The sequence below is a fragment of the Erpetoichthys calabaricus genome, chromosome 11 (assembly GCF_900747795.2).
Source record: "Erpetoichthys calabaricus chromosome 11, fErpCal1.3, whole genome shotgun sequence".
Taxonomy (NCBI): domain Eukaryota; kingdom Metazoa; phylum Chordata; class Cladistia; order Polypteriformes; family Polypteridae; genus Erpetoichthys; species Erpetoichthys calabaricus.
Window position 1 is genome coordinate 21389612 of NC_041404.2, and position 25268 is coordinate 21414879.

General features: G+C 38.5%; 1 protein-coding gene across 1 annotated transcript; it reads right to left on the reverse strand.

The window, feature by feature from the left end:
* Window positions 1-1608: 1608 nt before the first annotated feature.
* LOC114659988 (glutaredoxin domain-containing cysteine-rich protein 2) lies at window positions 1609-25268 on the reverse strand. Its single transcript, XM_028812526.2, has 3 exons — window positions 24893-25268; window positions 4714-4932; window positions 1609-1917 (listed from the first exon to the last, which is right to left on the reverse strand). Exons 1-3 carry the CDS (start codon window positions 25241-25243, stop codon window positions 1738-1740), a joined length of 750 nt encoding a protein of 249 aa, XP_028668359.1. The 5' UTR covers window positions 25244-25268; the 3' UTR covers window positions 1609-1737.

The following is a 25268-nucleotide window of genomic DNA, read 5'->3' on the forward strand; positions in this document are numbered from 1 at the left end:
GCTGAATAATCTCTTCTTCAATAGCTGTCATTAGACACCTGAAGAACAATGTTAACAGCAGCTGTAGGCAGTGTCTTTCCGAAATTTTGCAATACTCAGAGAAATAATGCAATTCTTTTGTGAAATGATGCAGTAACGTTTCTGTTTCTGAGTAGTGGGAATAAGCTTCCATAATCCAAAAAGGCATTAGACAGGAACCAATCCTAGACATGGTGTGAGACCATTGCAGAACTCTGACCTTATGAAAATTACTTCATTTTTTTAATTTCATTTTTTTGTATTGTATTACATTGTTTGTGTACATGAAATATTTATAGGTCATGTCTAATGTTTTTTGTTTTTTTTATTTAATGTTTCTTTAAGTGTTAATGGTATGCATTATACTAAATGTTAAATGTTCCTCTGTGTTCTGTTTTATTTCTTATACTGTAATTTGATTCAGTTTTAATTGTTTTGCTTTGCTGAAATACAATGGCTTGCTTTTACCTTTGCTGTGTGTTCAATAATTTAACAGGACATAAGTGGACATAACATAATAACTGGACACCAGGCTGTAGCGGCCGGTCTTGGGTTAATTGTATTCATTTGCCTGCTATTTCTTGGCAGTAGTGAACCTCACACATTATCCATGACATGTTACTACATTGCTTTTTACATCCCTTCAAATTGTCTAAGAGCCCTTCTTGTAGTCCTTCCACTGCCTTCTAGTGATGCTTCATTTTGCTTGGCGAATTGGCAGGACATTTACATGAGTCTGGAAGTTTCTTTTGATTAGTCATGTGAATGTAAGAACAACTGAGACCATTTCAGTTGCCAAATCTTTTGTAACTTTGAAAGGTGAAAAGATTGGAAAAAATGGCTTCTGCTTTCTATAAATGAAAAGAATTTTCATAAAACAGTGGAACTGTATGTAGTCATCATCAGGCAAAATATTGTGTCTTTGATCTTCCCAGTGTGGAAATAGCCTTAACCTACTTTTTTTTTTTCTTTTGCAGATACATACTAATGCATCTTTTCACTGATTCTTAGAACGTTTTATTTTTTGGCATTCCATTCTCAATATAGAGTGATCACCTGAGACTGATACTCTTAGTGGCCTGTTTTTCTTTGGCAATTGTGTCTGATTTCCTAGTATAATCCCCCCTGTCTCCAGTGACTAGCATATCCCACATGATGGGCATCTCCTTTTCTTCATTGTTCTTTGGAAATGTGGTCCCATTCAAATTCCTTTCAGTTAAGCTGTGCAGGTGAAATGTGGTTACATACTATTAACCATCTGGAAAGTATCCAGCAGAATTTCCACAGAGTTCATGGCCTTGTGTGAGTCATTCTTTGTCTAAAGTTGTCTAAACCAATATTTAATATGAAGTACGAAGTAGTGCCGTTACTCATAATAAGCATCGTCTAACTGTATCGAAAGAATTCTGTCTGCAAATGATTATCCCTACAGGCAGTTATTAACAAACATTGTTTGAGATTGTTGTAAAGAGCATTAATATGATATGTTTTGGTCAATAAAGGATTATTTCTCATTAATATTCTTTTGCAATTATTATGTAAAACACCCAAGAAACATAATAGACAGAGACATATATTTTCACTTTTCTCTCACTTTATTCACTAAAATTGAATTTGCTCTCTGAATATGACAAAATAGAAGGGTGGATTCAGTTTCTCAGCCGAGTTTATTATTAGTGAAGGAGCTAATATGTGACAACACTGCAGCCATGGTGCACCTCATGCTGTGCATGACCGGCAAGCCTGCAGGCCATTTACATTGCAAGCTGGGCAACGCAGAGATTTAATGGACTCATTGAAGCGATTAGCAAGCATCGACAACTTGCTTCCATGGCACACGGCACATGGAGAACAGCCCCGTCCTTCACACTGGGGGCAACGTGAATCTTCACCCAAGTCCTAAGCAATAGAAAAAGATGGGGAGGAGGGCATAAGAGAAAGGGAGTGGAGGGAATGAGAGAAAAATAAGTCAATATTCAGGTAAAAGTGTCTATATTTTTCCACAGTTTTTGCTTGACATCTTAACATAACATTACATTGTCAAAAGAGCTTGATTTAATTCAGGTTTGTAGGAGCTGGAGCCTGTCCCAGTAGAATCAGACATGGTAGCCCGTACCTGAGTGGGCCAAATTGGAATCACCATTCAACTTAGTATGCATCTATGGGGATGCATGTGTGACCTCTCAACACAACCAAAAAAAGTATCAAAGAGGCTAAAAGGCATAAATAAATTAGGAATTGCCTGTGCCTGGAAGCAATAGGAACAATGCAAAATATCAATAAACTAATGCAACCCTGATGCCCCACTCAGTCTACCTGTACAGGTTGTTGAATCTCTGTTCACTAGGTGGAGTGGCTCAACCACTTGCTAACATTATGACGGCCATCTCTTTGCTTGCTCGCCTCTTTACTGGTGAGCTTTTTGCAGAAATTCTCTGTCCAATTAATCTCTCTTTTGTGTATGTCAAAAGTCATGTCTAGCCACCCCCAGGTTACTTATTTTATTTATTCATTATCCACCTCAAGTTATCACATATAGAATGAAAGGCATATAAAATAAATTAACTTACCAAAATTGGCCATTCAGCCTATTAGAGCTTGACAGCCTGCCTCCAGCTAATTAATCTGACTGCCACTCTAGTGGATATTTGAAGCTCCCTGATGTGTAATACACAGTGACCCACCACTTTTGTGTTCATAATAATGGTGTGCATTATAAAAGTTCCTTCCTTCGTTTATCCTTAACAGGTTTCCATGGAGTTGTACTTACAAGTTCTTATTGCCCACATGCTGCTCTCAGTGGTAGACAAAGGCAAATTCAACAAATTAATCATTTGTCAAACCTATTAACTTATTAGACTCTTGAGAACATGCATAATGACAACGAAGATAAACAAAAGCTGCTATTTTGATGCCTTTAGGCACAGGTTCTTATAGCACACTGTTACCAAATTACCATCAATGCCCCCAATGAGCAAGAACCACTGAATTTCTTAATGTACACTTTTAATTATTTATTTACTCATTAATTTTAATATCCCTTCTGTGATGAATAGATAAGTAACAATTATTAGTTTAGTTTGAATCTTTTTTTTTGTTTAATTTAATAGAAAGGGAAATCATAACTGAATAGAAGCATGGCACACAGTTCTTTTTATCTCACTGGTCTATGAATAAAATTTTCTTTGTGCAGTAAATTTAATTCAAATCAGATGCCCCATCCAGAAAACGGAACAAATACAAGAAATGTGGAGTATCATGTAAGTCAAGATTTTGTCCTTAATGAGCTTAGGGGACGCTTTTAAGGTTTCTGCAAGGTAAGCAGATCTACCTTAGGACAAGACAGGCCTTTGTTCACAGCAAAGAAGAAGCCTGACCTCACTTTTCATATAGTATATCTGTCTATATATATTGTGGACCACCGGGGTGCGTATAGCCGCCCTAACCCGACACAGACAGGCAGACACAAGTTCCAGTCCAGCATACGCGTTTTATTTACAGCTGGGGAGCGCTTTTCTCTGCTCCCCACAGCACAATACATAAAGCACAGCACACTTCTTCTCTTTTCTTTCTCTTCCTCTCTTTGTCCTTCTCCTCCACTCCTCCAGGCAAGCTTCGTCTGCTTCCTCCCAACTCTGGCTCCCTGAGTGGAGTGAGGCAACTCCTTTTATGTTGGCCCTGGAAGTGTTCCAGGTGGCTCATTAATCAGAATTGGAATCACTCCCAGGTGTGGTGAAAGCCCAAAGTAGGGCTCTGCAGCTCCCCCTGGAGGCCCCCATGGAACCTAACAGGGCTGTGCCAAAATCCAACTCCCCGCATGCCCTACGGGAATCCATGGTGTCACAGCCGCCTAGGGGAGCTGCCCTCTAGTATCCCGGGGAAGGTATTACCTTGCAGAAGCTCCCTCTCCTAGTCCTTCCGACCAGATGGCATTCCGGCTGGGTACTGTCTGTGGCTGCCCGCCATAATATATATAATATATACATATACATATACATATACATAAACTCTCTCTCTCTCTCTCTCTCTATATATATATATATATATATATATATATATATATATATATATATATATATATATACTGAGGTAGGTTGGCGCCCTGCCCAGGATTGGTTCCTGCCTTGCACCCTGTGTTGACTGGGATTGGCTCCAGCAGACCCCCGTGACCCTATGTTCAGATTCAGCGGGTTGGAAAATGGAATGGAATATATATATATATATATATATATATATATATATATATATATATATATATATATATATATATATAGTGCACTCACAGGAGGTGGACATTCATTTTATGACCTGCATCAGAGGCAGACAGATCTCTTGCACTCTAAAGATCCAGGCATTCTCTGAAACAGTGACCGTTCATTTTGTTTAAATTCATTTTTCATTCTACCATTATAAGGGGTTCATTTGAGAGGTGTCTCAACTCCTGAATTGCTGTCCTTCCTGTTACAATGGTCATTGGTTCACCATTCATATGTCTTAATGGACCTTTTCCATTACAAGATAACAAGAAGCAACAGCCAACGAAAAGCAGATGCCAACCTCAGATTGGACACCAGTGTATGTATATGGCATGTTGTCCTCCATCTCACTCACTCTCTCTCTCTCTCTCTCTGAAGTTGTCAGTTTACCAGCATGTCTTACAACCACAGGAGGACATAACTTACTAATATACTGTACCTGAAAGTAGGTGGCTTTCGGATAGAGCTCATTGATATCTTCACTTAGAGTGGATGGCTGCAGCTCATCAGATGCTATAGGACTTCTGAAGTCATCTCCAAATGCATTTCTCTCCTCAATCATTTGTTTTGCTAATTCCTTTTTCCCCTGGGAGGTTCGAATGATTCTCAGGTTGCTAGTGTAGATGATTATCTTACCAAAATCCAAAACTGAGGATTGCTAGAGAAAAAATGTAAAGTTATTATGAAAAGTAAATTTTTATTAAATTAATATTGTATTCTTTAGATGGTTGCAGATTTTGAAGTAAGTCTAAATCAACACATATACACTTTGCTCTCTCTTTTATATGTAAGGTATATCTGTATAAATAAAATTGTAATCTGTTAGGCTACATGGCATATCAGGAAGTGGGGTTGTAAAGGAAGAGGTCAACCCAAAAATCAGTATTGAGTGGGGACTACAGTTCCCATCAATCAGCATGAGTGTGCTGGGGCTGATAGGAAGACACCATTATAAGTGTACACAAAGTTTTGTACCATCCCAAGAGGGATCTCATCTAAAACAGCAGGTATATTATTTTCTTCTCAGCTAATATGGATAACAATTTTATTGCCTAATTGGATTACAGCTTTTACCTAAGAGCACATCACTTAGTCTCATTATGGTACTCTTTAACCATACTGAATCTCCAAAAGACAGTTGTTCTCCCCATTTATTTTTATCTAAGCTAATTTCTGAGAAATATAAGGACCTAAAATGGGTACATGGTGTTGCCAAACCATTAAGGAGCAATGTTCCATTCTTTAAACCAGTGTAGACAACAAATGTCTCTACACTTTTTATATATACTGAATCAAGCTGTTGGGTGGTCTGAAATCTAACATAATTGCATGGAATTGTTCACACAGACACAGTGTAGAAGACAATCTGAATAGAGTCACAGGGCAGATTCAGGCACTCAAGGAGGCAATTTAGAGAGTTCAGTTAACCTAAACTACATATCTGTGGAATGGGCAATAAAGCCACACACACAAGCACAGAGAGAACAAATAAGCTGCAGAAAGCAAGGAGCAGGTCAGGGTTCAAATCCAGTTTCTTGGGATTGTGAGACAACAGTACTACCCACTGTACCACCATGACACCCTTCCAGCAAATATTTTAGCAAATCAAATGAATCTGCTCAGAAGCGCTTCAATGAATCTCTCACAACATTCACATTTTTGCTTATTTGTATTTGCTGAAACCTGTTAATTAAATAAGACACGTTTTCACCTTGCTCATCATGTCTGAGTAGGATTGATACTAATTGCTGAAACAAGTGTCACTTCGACAAAGCCACTCCACTGATTCCCCAAAGTGAACGTCACTTCATCAATCGCAAATGGCCTGAAGATAATCTCATGGAATAAGTAAACCATCTGGTGAAGCTAATGAACACTAAGAAATGATTAATAATTGATTTCATGACCCACAGATAAAGTCAATGCCCCATTAATATTTAAATGCCAGTGACAGCGCTTTTTGGATAAGCAAACTTTTTGTCATGAGGTTCACTTTCAGTTAACTTGAATGAAGCTATCACAACCAATAAATAAACTATGTGACTCCAGCTGAATTTTGAAATGCATTGTCAAAATCAGTTAATCCAGTTCAGGGGCACAGGAGGCCAGAGCCTATCCTGGAAGCATTTGGTGCCAAGCAAAAACAAACACAGGACAGAATGCCAGTCCATTACAAGTCCTCTCGTGCACACACTCACATGCGGCCAAATAATACAATACACAAGTCTTTGAGGTGAGAGTGGAAAACTGAACAACCCAAAGTAAAACAGCCGCAGACATGGGGAGATGGTGCAAACTCCAGACAGGCTATGACTGGGGATTGAATCATGCAATTTAAAATAAAATATTTGTCAGGGGGGGACTGAGATTTTTGCTGCAAATCGGAGTCATCATTTAATCAATTATTTATCACCATCACCTTAAAATGAAACACCAGTTGCTTAAGCCAGTAAAAACGATTGCCATCAGCACAGTCCTGTTTGAATTACTTCTTTTATACAGCAACACAGCCATTTATTTGATTCTGTGAATAATTTATAACCCTATTCTAATGACTCTTTAGGTCAGTCATTTACTGCAGCTTTTTATAATCAAACACAATACAATGAAGCGGTATTACTATTTTATATATTAAATATTCATCCATCCATTATCAAACCTGTTTAATCCAGTTGAGGATAATATTTATGGCAGCACATGATGCAAAGCAGTAACCAACCCTGGATGTTGTTCCAGTGCATCTTATGATACACAGCCACATGACGTTAATCCAGAATCATCAATTATTGCAATCTGCACGTCTTTAGTATTTAAAATGAGTCCAAAGCACTTGAAGAAAACCAAAATAGATGTGTGGAGAACAAAGAAACTACATTTAGCTAGTATTTAAACCCAAGAGCAGTGAGGCATCAGAGCTAACTGCTGTGCCACCATGCCACACAGGACTCAGTTCACTGAAAGGAAACAAAGGTTATCATTACATCCCTCTGCAAATATATAAAAAGTGCTGCATATATAAGGAAAACATCATATATTTAGATTTAAATGAAAAATTTTAGACAACAAAGGCAAGTAATTAAATAACCATTAGTTAACAACTATGACATATATTAGCAATATTAGCTTTTTTCACATATTCTGAATCTTTGCATATTATTGGCCTTTGCTTATATTAATAATAATAGATTTTATTAATATGTTCCATTATATTATATAGAATAATGTTTCTGAATTATTAAAAGCACATTAAAAAACAGCCAGCAGTGTTGAGGCCCAATCATACTGCGGCCATTGTTTTTTACTTAGGTTCAGACCAATAGTCCCAAAAGCTCTATCATCTTTGGTACAAAGTGTCATCTGCGCAACAAGCAAAAAATAAAGGCTAGAGGATACAGACTGCAGAGTGCAGGCAGAGGATGATGTTGTGAGATGTGTGAGTATCGGGTTTCTCTTATTATGTCTTATTCTAAGGATGTATGGGTTAGAGGTTTGGGGATGACACAGAAACTTACATGATTTTTTTCCACCCCTAGAATAGAGGATTGTGACCTGGAAGAAGAACAGTGACACCACAGTTAGCCCTACTGCTTCTATTATTTCACAATATAAGGACTCAGGAAACAGAAAGTCAGTGTCAGTTTAAACAACAACAGGGAAGAACCCACAATTGTGACACTATACTTTAGTTTCTTCAGATTTTCAGATTAGATAAACTGGGTTAGTCTGGGTACCCCAAGCCTTTTTTATGAGTTCTTGTCTTTTCTGTTGTACAACAGAATAAGTAAGTCTTGAAGATATTGTAATGGCCATCTGTAGGGCAGCCTATAAAAACAGCAAGCCTGATAAAGTCACACGTGAATTCAATCTAGTGTGACAACAGTGAGCTGCTCTTTTAAGGATAGTGGGCTATCCAAAAGAGCCATGGAAAGAAAAAATAATCCATAGTGGCACTCTGCGTTGGTGTCACATTGATATCTGAAATTAGATTCAGAGAACTCGTCACATCTGATGTAGCAAAGTGCAGAGTGTCAAAGAAACCTAATGTGGACCTGCCGGGCACTTCTGGAGAGTTTCTGGGGAGTTTTGCGTCTGGAATGTTGGTAACAACAACAACAACATTTATTTATATAGCACATTTTCATACAAATGATGTAGCTCAAATGTGCTTTACAGGATGAAGAAAGAGAAAAAAGACAAAATATAAAAACAAAATTTGGCAATACTAATTAACATAGAATAAAAGTAAGGTCTGATGGCTGGGAGGACAGAAAAAATTTAAAAAATCCAGACGGCAAAAAAAAAAAAAAAAAAAAATCTGCAGGGTTCCAAGGCCATGAGACCGCCCAGCCCCCACTGGGCATTCTACCTGACGTAAATGATTTCAATCAGTCCTCATGGTTTTCATTCTCCACATGGAAGAATTTGATGATGATGGCCATGTGGACCTCTGCCCTTCAATTCTTCAATATAGGGATTGCATGGTGCTTTGAACGGATGGTGGTGGCGGAGATCGACACCACAGAAAACCAGAAAAAGAAGAGCAGAGAAAGCAGGGGTTAGTACAGATTTTGGAGTATCAGTACAGGAAGAAAGAGATCTGAGAGGATGCCATCTCTGCAGTGCCACGGCCAGAACTTCTCCATTTGCTAAAATCCATCAGTCTTAGTGTGCAGTTATTGGGGAACTTTGAACTTATAGAGCTAGGCAAAAGTGTGGCAGCATGACTAGTGAAAAAAAAAAACGTGCAGGCAATGGAAATGGCAGATTATAGAGGGTTTATAGAGTAGCCATTGAGTGGGAATCTCAAAGCTGAGTCCTGGACCTGGAAAGCTGTTTGCAGTTCAGTGATGGATAATGACTAAGAGATTGTTATATTACAGAATGAGGTTCGTGTACCCACATATAATGAACAGATCACCTCAAAGAAGAGCAGTGTTTAACACCTCTGAACAATGCAGCACTTAACATCCTTGCTGTGCCATCTGACAACACAATAGTCAACATCCCTGCTGATGGGCCTTTGCCATCATCTGCACAACTGATATGGAAAAGAGTTTCAAGGAGTTGAAAGTGGTCCTTGTGGGGACAGCAACTTTGAAGGAAGGACTATATAATGGCATAGACAAGTTGCACCAGCCTCGTTGTGTGTAGCCACCACTCTGATCCGACATTACATCATGTAAATGAAAAGCTTCAGAGGCAACTGCAGGGGAGCCTATAAAAACAGTAAGCCTTCCAAAGTAGTGAAGGAATTCCTACTGCAAGCTGTTCTTCTAAGGACAGCAAGCTTCCTAAAAGATGTAATGAGAAGCAATGGTGCTACAATATGATGGTGTAGTGCTAATAATCAAGGTGAAGAAAACAGAATCAGGAATATATGAGAATATTTCCAGGCAATAAGTAGTAGACATTTATTTTGGACATGCTGTAACTTCTGGATGTTATTTGTGGAAGACCAGAAAAAAAGAATTTCAGTGATCTAAATGGTATGATATAAAGCCATTGATCAGTTATTTATCTAAGACTGCATAATATGGCAAGAAAACAAAATAACACTAAAAGGCACAGCTGATTTCTTTGCTTATTGTTTTATCTATTCTTATCAGTTTATATAAATGGAGCAGCGTGTACATACTAAGCATGCTTAAAGGATTAATTAGTTTATTACCAGCAAAGCATTTGCATTTAGAATAAGTAAATAATTGCAGAACTTAACAACAATTGTGTCATTTTGACGATTGTCTGACAACTAGAGATGTCAACAGACTTAACAAGTTAATTATGAAGGCGCTGGCCTGGACTCTTTGGAAGCAGCAGATAATAGAAGAAAGTTAGGTAAACTTCTGGATATGATGAGCAAGATATCGCACTCTCTGCATGACACCATCAGCAACCTGTGCAGCAACTGTAGCACAAGGCCAGCTCCACCTCAGTGCACTATAAGGTCTTACCAGTGGTTTCTTTTGCGCAATCTGATATCTATCTATCTATCATCTGGTTTCTGTTGTTCCTGGGACACCATCATGATCGTTGTTGCAATACAGTCATTCACCTTCTCCCAGTCACCTTTAATTCTACTTATGACATTATAAAATTGGATATGCAGGGAAAAAAACCTTGTTTGAATAAAAAAAATGTTTTTGGGAATGAGGAAGGAATTGTCCTTTTATCATTTAAAATCCTGAGAGCTTACATTCTCAAAAATCTGTCATTCTTTAAATTTTTAAGGGAAACAGCTTTCCTAAATCCACGATTAAAATGTGAAATTGTGTGCATTCAAGCATAATGTCCTTTTACTTACGTTTTTGTAGGCTACGTTTAAAGCTAAAAGCTGAATGACAGTCCAGGAGTGCCAATTCTGATGTTCTTGCAGGAACGATGGAAACCACACCATATCAGATCCACTAACATTTTTCACAAGATGCTATCAAACTTTAAAACATATCATTTCATTTATTTTACAGCAACCCTCATAACACATCTCATCTTATCTATCTATCTATCTATCTATCTATCTATCTATCTATCTATCTATCTATCTATCTATCTATCTATCTATCTATCTATCTATCTATGATACCGTATGTAATGAATATCAAACCAAAACCCTAACCTTAACCACTTTCTAAAATCTATATATATATATAATTCACTAAGCCGCCAACAAGTAGCCACCCATGGAAAGCACGCAAGACAGCCACGGCCACCAACTCTAAGACCATTGGATACGACGACAACTCGCAGAGCCACGCCCACCAACTTGGACGCAACGCCTCGGAAAACACGCCGTCATTTATGTTTGTTTGAGCTACAGTCCACATGCACCTCTGACTTTTTGGTTACTACGCACGACCGCGTGCACCATCGCAAACTGTTTTACACGCTACATACAGCAATTCGCATCCGTGACAAACATGCGTCTTCTTAGATGGTCCTGCAGGAGCACGGAAAACGTTTCCCCGCCAACCAACACTCCTTATTCCCCGGCCCACGTCCACCCTCGCTCTCTAGGCATTCACACTGCCTGCTCATGTGCCCGGACGCTACAACTCACCGACCACCCCGTAAGTCGCTTTCGTCTGTGCTAGGAGTCCACATGCACCTCTGAGCCACGTTGACTTTTCATTACTGTTTTCGGTTACGACACCCGACCGCGTCCACCATCGAAAACCATGGGAAAGAAACAATGAAGCCCCGCCCAGAAACTCTACCCTTCCTCCCACGTGATAAGGAACGCACCTCAGAGCACTGCCCACCAACTGGAACAGCTCATCAAACACATACTCACTCGCTTTGGTCTGTGCTGCGGTCCAAATCCAGCTGTGAGCCACGTTGACTGTTCATTTGCCCTCCATGGCTACCGCTTCAAATGTTTTTCATGGAAACAACACTTCTTTCAATGTTATACAGATTCCTCCATCAGGTAACTGCACGCGCTACACTGAATGGATCAACGTGAGTCTACCTGGCGCAGAGAGGCGTGGGTAAGCCATTGAACCCGATTTGTGCTGGAAACTGGGGCTTGCAATTGTTCCCCACGAACGAGGAATTCCCAGTAAGTGCGGGTCATACGCTCGCACTGATTACGTCCCTGCCCTTTGTACACCCCCCCCCCCCCCCACCTCGCTACTGCCATGGTCGGGTGACACAAAATGCGGCATCAATCCAGCTGTAAGCCGCGCTGACTGTTCATTTGCCTTCCATGGCCACTGCTTCAAATGTATTTCATGGAAACACTTCTTTCAATGTTATACAGATTCCTGTATCAGGTAACTGCACGTGCGCTACACTGAATGGATCAACGTGTGTCTACCCGGCGCAGAGAGGCGTGGGTGAGACGTTGAACCCCATTCGTGCTGGAAACCGGGGCTTGCATTTGTTCCCCACGAACAAGGAATTCCCAGTAAGTGCAGGTCATACGCTCGCACTGATTACGTCCCTGCCCTTTGTACACCCCACCCCCCTCTCGCTACTACCATGGTCAGGTGACTTGGTGGATTATATATAGAAAAGCAGCCAGAACCGCAAAGAACAATGGAAAGTCTACGTGGCACAGAGGTGCATTTGGACTGTACCAGAGACAAAAGCGAATGAGGCGCTGTTTGGAAAATGAACAGTCAATGTGACTCACAGGTACATGTAGACTGTGCAAAGACAAAAACGACTCAGGTGATGAGTTGGGGGTGGGCACATGAGCAGGCAGTACATACTGAACGAGAAATCACCAGACTAGCATGACGGGCGTCCTTCCCCTTTCCTCCCGTTCTGCCCTCCGCGCCCGAGCGGGAGGAGAAGGCGCGACGGCGGTCCTCCAGTTTTCAGTCACGGACAATTGCATGTTGGTTCGTACCGTGCATTGTTACAATGTTACTTTTCTTGGTGGTTTATTAAATTACGGATTTTCAAATGTTAATTTTTTCCCTGTGCTTAAAAATCATTAAAAAAGCGGCCTGATTATGCGGCGTATGCTACACCGCGGGTTGGCTAGTGTAACATATTTAAGAAATGCATGTTTCTGAAAAAAATAGAAACACCTGGATTGTGTTTGTTTTTTGTCTACCAGGTGACATGTGTGTTCAAAGAATAACACTTTTCTTGCTAATGGCTGTGGAAAGATATTTATATGTAAAATATTGCTATTTTGTGTTTTAACTATATTATAATCATTTATGGCACTCTGAGCCTGTCTCAGAAGGATCATAGCTAATGATGTCCAAAATGTAATTTTCTGTGGATCCATTGGTGCCTAATAAGTCTTGGAGTCACACACCCTCGGGCAATAGGCACACTTAAAGAATGGTGCTGTCGTAAATTAGTTACTAGTGATGCTGCTCTCCTGCGTTCCCTGGCAGTCTTAACATTTCATGTCTCCAGTTCTCAAAGACAGAGCAGAATTTTTTTTGTCAGGGTATGCCAGTAAATCTTGTCCTGCACATGAGTCTCTCATTCTCCGGGGGGTTGGGGGGTTTGGCCTTGGGGGCTGCCACTCTGCGTCAGGTAGTCTTTGATCTTTGTAGCGTTTCTTTTGTCGCTAGTCATATGTTTGTGTCATCAAACTCATCATTGTATGTAATGATTTTACTGTAGATGAATGTGAATTTGGATGCTTAAGAGCTTTCCTTTTTATGGCAATATATGTAACCTGCCGGCAAAGATTCTTACTCCAAGTTCTCAAGATATAATAAAAAATGGCCAAAATTTACTGTCTATGAAAGGTGAGCACTCCCAAAACTGCTGTCAAAAAATTTGCTGCTATACATTATGTAAGATAAGTGTAATGTCTTCATTCCATTTTCTGGCACAATATGACAATTGCTCCTGAAAATCACCAAAATGGTTAACACACATCCAGCCTTTATGCCAAGTAGAATATGACTGACACTGAATGATTAAATAATTAAAGGGTGTTTAGCTGATGTAACAGAAGTCATTTATGTGTCAGAAAGAGGCCTGGAACCCAACCCACCACATTCCATGTCTCCACCCCACCCAGACCATGTTCCCATGCCATCCATGGCCCCACCCAAGACCCCACCCCACCCAGCTCATGGCCCCACCTTCTGCATTCTGTTTTCCAGGGTCCTGCATGTCCAGCTCTGTTGAATTCTAGTGATGGACAAGGGAATGAAAAATGGTGCCTTGGAATTCAGGGCTTTAGCACTGTGCCATGTTAGTCTTGCCTGTTTTTACGTGTTCTGGATACTTTTTCTTGCACTTCTCTGTTATCCCATCTGGATCTGCACTACCAGTATGGCTTAGGCTGCTGGCATAGAGCAGTGGGGCTTTATGCAGTATTCTACACTCAAGGTATGGTTTCCTTTGCTGTGGAGACTTTTATCAGGTGGTCTCACAGTGTATAAACAGGGGGTCAGTCGACATGAGCCACACCGGAATCAATTTCAAATTAGGTGTTTGGGATTTTCTGACTTTCACCACAGTATACGCTTCCCTCTATTTTAGTATTTTGCAGTGGTTGAAAAACTGGGTGTTTTGTCTTGGTAGACTAATATATATTGCTCTACTTTCCCCTATTGTATTATTAATATGTAGCCTTAGAATGCCTAATCTCACAGACTTACCACTGTTTATAAGGTATTATTGTATATAACTTATCCCCACCTTCCCTTCTATATCTATAACCTTAGGCAATTAGATGCAGTAAAAGACAAGCAGAAGTTAAGTTACAGTTTAAACAATGTATTAGTATTATTGATAATATTCATAAATAATAACAAAATGCAAAGTACATTTGAATATTGGCAACCATACAACCTGATTAAATGATGATATGTAGTTCAGGTGGCACACAGTCTTCTGGTTACTTAAATGTCTCTAGTTAAGGCATCATTGGTGCTCAGCTTTCAGCCACATGTCTGTTCAAAATGGCTGCTGAGCTGTGCTCTTCATCACAGGATAGCAAGAGAGACGCTTCTTCATCATATGTTGGTTGGTAAGAGAGAGATACTGAGGTTAAACACATACATTTATAGATGTTCTGTCCAATCCCGAGAGCCAATAGGACATCATGGTATTTAAAGGCCTCTGAACCAAGCCAATTCCAAACAGCCATACTTCAGACCAATGGGGGAAATAGAATATCTTAACACCTGCCCCCAAACCATATGTTAAAGTACACCTTAGCCCATTTGCGGGGGTAGAAATGACTTTAGCAAAGAAACACATTTTCCAAACTGGTTTAAAACACACATCCTACAAATCCTGTCGTAAAATTCAAACAGACCCATTCCTTAAGGGGGGGGGGGGGTTGTTGGGTAAACACTAAATTACACTGCTTTGTCTAAATTACAAATAAAGATATACAGTACAAAATATTCATCAAGTTATATGTAAAATCTCACATCACAACACTGGGTATGGGAAATGAATGGATATGTGAAGTAAGCTTCCATTTTGTGAACCTCTTTATATGGTCACAGAAGATGGAGCCAAACCTAACAGAATCAGAAAGATGACAAGCACTGAGTTTGAAATGGATGTTGCATGCTGGAGCATACACTCACACTCATTCATTTTTGTACAATATAAAGATTCCAATCCAGCTAACACAATCAAGGTTAGTGTGTAAGAGGAGATCTCACAGTGACATTTTGGTGAGATTATGAATATTCCACATAGTGACTAGTTTGTGGTTGTGCCAACCCGCACCTAAACATCCATACATCAATTTTCTAAAGGTCACTAGAGTTACTACTTTAATCTGTGACATTTGGAACAGGTAATAATCAAGAGTTAGAGCTGAGAATAACTACTTGAGTCAGTCCACTGGGAATCTACAGCAGGCTACCAAGAGCTACAGTTGTTTAGTCCTCAATAGTCACAATGCTGCCACTATGGAGATCATTTAACTCAGCCATTTCTTCAAACGGTTTAATCCATTTTAAGGAATCTTGGAAGTTGGAGACTTTCTCAACAGTATCAAGTAGAGGGAAGGACCTAGCTACTCAAGGGGGGCATGCATTTAATTGCTTGTGTACACATAAGGACCAAATTAAATTCACTTACATGTGCCATATTTACAGTAATCTATTAACATAACCTGAACACTTTTGGGATCTGGGAAGGATACTTGAATACTCACAGAAAAACCCACAGGGAGGACATGCAGACTCCACATTGACAGAGACTGGTCCAGGAATTGAGCTCTGAGGTAGCAGAACTAACCACTGCATCACCATGAGGTCTATGCTTCTCATTATAATACAATATATTTTAAATAAACTGATGAAAAGCACATACTGTAAGTATCTCACAATTAAAGTGAAAAATAGCATGTCAACAACAGGGCGCACCTCCTAAGTGTTGTGCATAAGTCTTTTTCCTGAGCTATACAAACACAAGGGCTAATCCTACTGGGAATTAAACACTAAAGCAGCTTAGGGAACACATAAATATCAATAAAATAACAGCAATTTGAAAATAAATCAAACTATAACTCACAATTGTTGTTTAGCCCAGTGGAATACAATTTGCTGGAAGCTGACACAGAAAGCAGAGAGTTTGACTCAGCATTTTGTTAATGTGACTGCAGTGCTCACAAGCTTGTCAGAATAAGGGTTTGCAATAAATGAATCCTCCCGGAGACAGATACTGCCTCTAAAATACAGATTAGAGTTTAAGACAAGAAAAAGTACAATTTTGACATTTTTCAGCATGCTGTTAAAACAGTCCTCTGGATACCCCTGATAAACTTTATAGATGAGCAGAGGGAAAAAGACCACTGCAGCAAAGGGGATTTGCCTGAATGTTTTTGTTTTTTTCTTTTCTATACCATGTCATTCTTTTACTACTGACTTTTTTAATAAGTGTTTTATATTTTGTTAGTTCTGTTAGTTATTGTACTCAATGTTTTTTTTTTGTTTCCTGGTGGAGATGTAATGACAGGTGTTATGCTTAATCTTTGCTCAAATATATGACAGACAGGCAATACACCATTAAAATGGATAAAAAGCCTCTTAAATCTACTTCCAAAGAAGGGAGATTTGATGGAAAGCTCAGTTTACCATACAATATCTCATAATCATTTAAAAAGGTTAGATACATTTATGGCCAATTTTGTCAATGAAGAATAAGCTAGTGTCAGAGATGGGAGGTTGACAATTGAGCAGATATTTAACCTAAAAATGACCAAAAACTATAAAATGTTTGATTGATTTTAAAAAAGCATTTCATAGTATTAGCTATGAGTGTACCGGAATATTGAAATCTTACCAAATGCCAATAAACATAAAACATTTAATCAAGGACTTATACAACCAAGTAGGATCAGCAGTATTAGCAGGAGGAGAGCTGACTCATTTCTTCTGAACCATAGTAGGCTACAGACAAGGTTGTATTCTATCATCAGCTTCATTATTATTCTACCTGGATGAGTCAACAATGGTATGGTCATTAATAAGGAATACAAAACTATGGAAGGTTATTTGTGCAAAAATGAAATGCAATCCAATATGTTAACGGCATGCACGTGTTGCATATCAACTGAACGATCGATTGCTTCTCCTTATTGGCACTCAATTTACATGCCAGTTTAAAATGCAATACATTTAAATCATATCCATAAGTTACATGTCATAACTAAAAGCAAAGCAAACATATTTCATTTTGCTCAGCTGCTTCTCTGAGCATATTGCATTTCAATTCAAGACCATGCATTCCTCATGCCAAAACTGAATGTAATTAAATGAGCAAATCAGCATCAAAAGGTGGGTCAAGAGGCTCAACAGTTTGATATGTGGTGTTCCAATTGGGTATGAGCTGTTCCCATCTTTCCAATCTGGAAAGAGCTGGTGTAATAGAAGGAGCAACTGGAAAAGAATTTCCTACCTGCTACAGTAACATCCTTAGAATGCATTCAAGAGCTAATGTCCTAAAGAGCTGCAGAATACGACTAGGCCAATCATCAAATGGAGCATTTCTACACTAATAATCCCCTAAATATGAGTTTGTAAAAACCTGCAGATGGAGGTGACAGTACTGACTATTGCTAAATATCCTGACATATCTGTCAGGACTGTCAAACAAAGAATGGAACAATATGATTTAAGGCAAGCGTAACACATTCTTTAGACAACTGAACATAAGAGTAAACTTATTTCAGTATAAAAAACACTTCCCAACATTTTGGTTAATGATCCCACACTGACGAAACTTACGTTTGTCGCCACAACACAGAAATGTTTAGAAGTGGAATGCCTCGTACCCCAACTGTTGCCCCAACCTTTTAGGCTGATTGATCATTTAATTAAATTTAACTTTGACACGATTAATACATTGTCTTGAATTGAAATGCAATACACTCAAAGCAGCCGCTAAGCAAAATATAATATGTTTGTTGTGGTTTTAGTTATGACATGGAAACTATAGATATGAATTAAAGTGCAATGCGCTCAAGTAAAATCTATACATATCTATTATCTTTTATTCCAAGCATATAAAATAGCAATATGCCACTCTAGGAAATCAAAGCATGGGATCTGACCTATCAGACATGATAAACAAGTATGCTGATCTGGAAAACAACCAGTAGTTACTGAAAATGAATCAGGTAGCAGACGTTTGGAATCACTAACCAGAAAGTTGAAACAATACAGTAGTGTCAATAAAAATGGTTTGGAGACCTTTTGTTCAGAGGACAAACTGAAACTCCAAATTATGTTTTAAAAAAGTCGCAAAACTTACATTCTGTAGTTGAGTTAAATGTTTCTTTTAGGAAATGTGAACAGTCTTTCCTTTATTTGTCATTGTGATGAACCAATCAAATCATAATTTTGGAACTACTGACAGTACATTAGAACAAGCTGCAATCAGTTTTTGTTGTAATAGACTGTGATGGACTTTTAAGAACTCTTGAAGGTAATTTAGGTAACTACAGCTATATTTGTTCTGTGACCAATAATTCATGACTTTAATGCATTTGTGAATTCTTTCTTATTTATCTAACTACATCTGTACATTATTTCTTTCTTGTTATCTAAGCAATTTATGGTGCTCTTAGTTTAAAATGATCAAGCAATTCACAATTTAATATTAAATGAAAGAGAATCAAACCTTTTAGGCACAGACATCCATTACCAGAATAGTTAGCCAATCATATGTGTTTAATATCTCAAGATCCAGAACGCCATGAAGATTTTTGACGTGAACAATGGCCCATCCGAGAGACTAGAATGTGACGTCAGATACTGAGATACGTCAGTGAAAGAGATACCATATCATCTGGATATCGGAAAATGCAACTAATGAATCAGCCCGACTGTTACAACTAAAAACCGTCCAGGACAACATTCAACTTTGACATTGCTGCTAATCTTCAATAAGCTTTCTAACACTATACACATCTAGATTTTGCCATTTGTTTATATTTTATATTATATTTTCTTTTACTGGTATTATTTTATTTTAATAAATACTATCTTGTTTTTAGATTTCGATTCTTTGACTTTATACATAGAGCGACTAAGGTAATAAAGTAAATACAGGGCACCTGGTGTAGTGGAGAATGCCACTATTCTTTAACTACTCAGTTATCATTTTCAGTACAAGAACAAACAGTGTATCTAAAATAATGCTGGCTGTTAAATGCCATGTAACCAAAAGATGTGTCATCCTTCATGTATTGTCATTGTTATGGTTCATCTAGCACTTTCCTCCTGGCTGGTGTTCAAAGTTTTGTCTCTTGTTTGTTTTGTTTAATTTTATACCATTTATTCATATTAATGTTCATTTTATTTATTATATACATTTTTTTTATGTGTGGGTTGGTAAAGAGGAATGGCCTTTGTTATGTCCCATGTGCTTTGTGGGTGGCTCCCCAAGGGGCGGGCCCACCTGTCAATCACCGCAGAGAACAGTCCTCCACCCTATTTATCCAGAGGACCTTCCAAGGTTCCTCGCGGTTCATTGAACGCCCTAGGGAGTGGAGAGTTTTTGTGAGTTTCTGTGCTATTGCTATTGCTTGTTTTTTCTGAATTTCCAACCCTGTGCTTTGTTTCTTAACTTCGTCTTTAGATTTCATTTTGTGAGTATTAATTTTTTGAACCTCTGCTCTATTCTTGACTTTGCTTCTGGAGTCTGTTTCGGAACTTTGTTTGCTGTGTATTACCTTGATATTCAGGCAATTCCTTTGTGTTCTTCTGAGCTTTGGGGCTTGTAAACCTTTATTAAACATAAACCTTTCATTTTATAAATATTTTTCTTGGCCCTTTCGGTTTCTAGTTGGAGTTTTTGAGGGTTTTCCACTCCAGGTATACCCATATGCTGTTCACACCAAAGGGAATGAGTCTGTATGTGGAGGACTGAAGAGTTATAGAGGCATTGTAGGTAACACTCAAACAGTCTATGTGGAGTACTGAGGAGTGACAGGAATAGTAGGCATCCCCCGTAACTGTTCTTAAGTGGATAGAGTTTGTGTGTGTGTGTCGTTTTATGTGTGTTAAGCTTATGGTGTGAGAATAGACCAATCCAATAATGAACTTTGTGTGTTCCATTCATCTCACAATAATACAATCATAAAGATCAGATGAATGATATTGGAAGCACCTTTGCTCTTAAATAACCTAACATCTACTGTACTCTATCACATAGTGATATACGTTTAGATGCACTGGTCCGCATTGGAAAAACATCTGTAGAAATGAATGCTATGCTGGTACTAAAGCATGTCATCAAGAACAGGATGAAAAGAATATAAAATGAAAAGGAAATAAAAATTAATTCCATACCAGCAAAATAAAGAAGAAAATACTCAATACAAAGCTGATTTTCAGTCTGCCTATTCCAATTGCAGGTTTCATTTCTGTAATTTTCTTCTAACATGATTGCAGGGATTTTTAGGAGCACTGTATCAATACTCTTTGTCTCCTGCCAGTTAACCAGCTAGAAATCCAGTTTTATAGGTTACTTCTGATAGACGATTGTAACACTCAATGGCCCAGATATCGAGTTTAGTGACATTGTCTTGGGACCCTTCATTGATGTCAAGTTGTATTCCTCTAAATCACAAAATTTAGAGAAGGAACCACTGTGTTGTACTGCCCAATGAGAGAGCAGAAGCCCTAGGAACCTTCATAGATGTAGAACACCAGTGAACACTAGAGGCTGTTGTGGTTTTGTAGGTTTGCTCTAACTCTGCAAGTGACTCAATAATATTTCTGAAGATAAAATTAATGAATAGCGAAACCCTGCTGCAGTTAAGTAAACTCAGGAAGATGACAACAACTCTTCTTTAAAGGGAAAGGCTGACAAGTAACTGTGGAAAGATATTGAGAAAGAGAGAACTCTGGAGATGAAGAAATGAGGTTTGGGAAAGGCTTAGCAGATTAGCTACCCCCTCTAGAAGAAAAGAAAAAAGGAACTACCATTGCATCAGGTAAGCCTACACTCTGCTGACAGAGTTTATAAATTTAAGCAGGCAAAGGGAAAAAAATTGTAATTCTGTCCTGAAGAATAAGTTAGAAACACAACACTTCTACTGTTCAGTTTTATCATGTGTTACTTCATTGCTTCACCAATCAAACCACCTTGTAGTGTTTTATTTTATAAAGACACCTTTAATTTTTACCAATATGTGCGTCTCTTGATCAGTGTTGGTCTCAAATATAAAATGTGTTGTTTCCTCATTTACTCTTTCTTATATGTTAAATGTGATTATTGCAGTTCACCCTATAGAATATAGTGAAAAGTCAAGCAAAATGACACCTTTTATTGGCTAAAAAGATACAAAGTAAATAAGCAGCAGATTAGTTTTTATGAACTAAATGTTGAGCATTTCAAAGCATAGACAATCACTCAAGTAACTCTTACTTTGACTAAGACATGCTGCACAAATGGCAACTGCACAAGGAAGAATAGCTACGTGTATGAAATACATAAATGTATACATTAACTTCAGGCGTAACAATTTTTGATTTATTTGCCATTTGTCACTTTTAATATGACTCTTCATAAAGCAGTAGCAAGCTTTCCTCATGCCAGTTGCACCAATTAATTAATTGCAATGCACTACTGACAATTGTAAGTTGTCGTCTTGTCTATAAATGATGAGGTAAGATAACACTGGGACTTGAATGTAATGGCTTCCCTGAAGCTTACAAGCATAATTCAACTCATTATTTAATTACTGTGTGCATCCAGCTTAATAAATATTTAATATGTGTTTTCTTTTGTACCTATAAGGCCATTTTTTCTTTCAGTTTTCAACAAGCAAGCAAGCTTTGATATAATACTTTTGTGACTTTGGCCTATGTAATATAGAAGCTAAAACAAACAACCCTTAGACCACATGAGTTTACACTTCGCAACTCTTATTTATGGCCCCATTAAAATTAAAAAGTAGATACTCATACACTGGTTTCAGAAAGTATTTAGATCCTTTCACATTCTGTGCATTTTATTGTGTAAAGATTTATTTTTAATTTTTGTACATTAAATTAAATAATAATTTTAGGATTTACTCCTGTCTTAGAATTGATACTTCTGGAATGGGCTTTGGCCCCTTATGATCCTGAATCAGATTTGTTCCTGAATTCCAACAACTGATGGAGAGATAATTGGATAACCAGCGCACGTTTGCTGAATTCAGAAAAGTTTTCAGACCCCTTCACTTTTTGCCCACTTTATTGTGTTGTAGATTTAAGATTAAATGGATAAGTTTACCATGTTTGCCTAGCAATATGCACTCAGGAATCCATAATGGCAAAATGAAATTATGTTTTCAGAAAGGTTTGTAAATTTGTTAAAAATGAGAAACTGAAATCTCTCATTTATAGAAGTGTTCAGACTCATCAGTGTGGTTCTCCTTCAGATGTTTCTAGATCTTGATTGGAGTCCACCTCTAGTAAACTGAATGTATTGGAGATAGTTTAGAAAGGCACACACCTGTGTATATAAGGTCCACAATTCACACTGCATGTCAGGAGAAAAACCAAGAAGTCCAAGGTACTGTACACCTCCATGATTGAATTGTGGTGAGGCATAGATCAGGGCAAGGGGATAAAGCTATTTCTAAAGCTTTGATTGGTGCTAGGAGCACAGTAGCATCAATAATTGGGAAATGGAAAAAGACGTTTGGAACCACCAGGACTCTTTCTGGAGTAGGCTATTCAGTTAAACTGACTAACTGGGCAAGAAGGGGCCTTGGTCAGGAAGGTAACCAAGAACCCAAAATGTACCTCTAACAGCACTTCAGAAGTCCACTGCTGAAATGGGAAAGCCTGTTAGGAGAACAACTATTTCAGCAGCACTCCGTCCATCAGGCATTTATGATAGAGTGACAATCTAAAGTAATATGAGAGTATGAGGAAAAGATACTCTTGTCTGATGAGACAAAAATTGAACTCTTTGGGCAGAACTCCAAGTGCTATGTCTGTCGAAGACCAGGCACTCCTCATCACCTGCTTAATACCATCCTTATGGTAATGTATTGTGGTGGCAACATCATGTTATGGGGATTCTTCTCAATGACAGCGACAGGGAGACTGGTCAGAATAAAGGGAAAGGATGAATGCAGCCAAATACAGTGTGGTCCTTGAAGAAAACCTGCTCCAGAATGTATGCAAATGCAGACAGGTGTGATGGGTCAACGTTCAGCACAACAATGACCCAAAGCATTCAGCAATGACAATGCTGGAGTGGCTTCGGGACAAGTCTCTGGCTTTCATTATGTGGTCCAGCCATACCCCAGACTTAAACACAACAGAACATCTTTAGAGAGACCTGATGATGGCAGTTTACAGACACTTCCCATCCAATCTAACGCAGCCTCAAGGATCTGCCAGGAACAATGGGATAAACTGCCTAAATCCAGGTGTGCAAACTTGTAGAGACTTATTGCAGCTGTAATGGTTGCCAAAGGGGTGTCTAGGAAGTACTGAATTAAAGGTCTGAATACTTCTATAAAGAAGAGATTTCAGTTTTTGATTTTTAATAAATTTGCTTCTAAAAGCATGCTTTCACTTTGTCATTATGGGCTGTTTAGTGTAAATTGATGGGCAAAAATGGCAAATTTATTCATTAAAATTACAACACAATGAAGTGTGCAGAACATAAAGGAGTCCGAATGCTTTCTGAATTCCCTGTATAATACTATAATAGAAGAAAGGATTTCCTTTAGCCTCACCTAAAACATGGCATAGACCGAGTCATGTGATACCTTGTGTACTTTTCTATAGGATAGTTTACTACTTTTTAGCTGTAATTCTTATCTATTTCTATATAAGCTTAGGAATCTCTTTGTTTAGTCAGAGAGGATCAAATAAAACAGAGAGTTCACTTGCCACTCTCCAATAGATCTACTGAATTAAAATAAAAATATACAAACCAAACCATTTGCTGGGTGACTTCAAACATTTATTTGAAATACATTCATGACCAGACATACAAATATGTGTGTGTCATGTGCTATTTAAAATAAAGGTTATATTTAACTAAAAGAAACAGTGCTGCTTGTGTATAACTGATTACATTTAATAATGCCCCCTTGTTTGTAATTTTTAAAGAAATGCAGATGTTTATGAGATAATTCTGAGAAGATGACGCAAAAGCTGAAAATCCAGCAATTGCTGTTAATCAGAATGAAAAGAGTAGTCATTTTTTAGTTTTATGTCATCTAATACAGTATTAACATTTTTTCACTGTTTTATCCGCTCCATTTATAGTTTTCAGAGTTAAAATTATTCCCACTATTAGTTTGCTTGGCTTGAAAGGCTTTAGTATGCATATACATTCTTCTCACTCACACGATCTGCATAACATAACATACAATTCTCAAATCTGCTTATCTCAATTCAAGGTCATGTCATTCAAGTCTATCTTGGCAGGATTTGGCACAAGGAAGGAACCTACACTTGATTGGCACAAATTCTCAATGATACTCAGAAAGTAACAATTTAGAATGATCCGTAATGTGACATGTCTATGGGATTTGGAAGAAACTGCATTCCAAATAAGCAAATACAGGAAGAAAGTGCAAACTCTACATAACCAGCAACCAGGTGAGGGATTCAAGCCCTGGACACTAAACCTGCAGGGCAGAAGCGCTAACCTCCAACCGACCGTGCTACCCCTCCTCAGTTCTGTCTGCAGCTATTCTGATGACTTACCTTTGAATCACCTGGTGTGAAGTCGCTGAACAGTGGGTGGCCTCCATTGCTGAAGCTGTAGGAACTCCCATCTTTAAACACACTGATCCTCTGGGCTGTCAGCCTAGTAGGAGTGTACACTCCCTGATCTGGCATCTCCCCGAAGCTAAAAAATTGGTCGCTGTCAATTCTCCTCTGAAATTTTCCATGCAGAAAGCTGTGTGGATAGTCCTGCTGTGGACTTTCTACCGCTTGGCCATCTTCATAAACCTGCTTTAGCACACGGCCGCTATAAGACGAAGAGATTTTAAAACGTACTTTTTTGGGTTTGCTGTCAAAGCGTTCATTAAGCTTTTGGTGAAATTCATCCATGATACAGGTGTATGGTCTGTGTCTG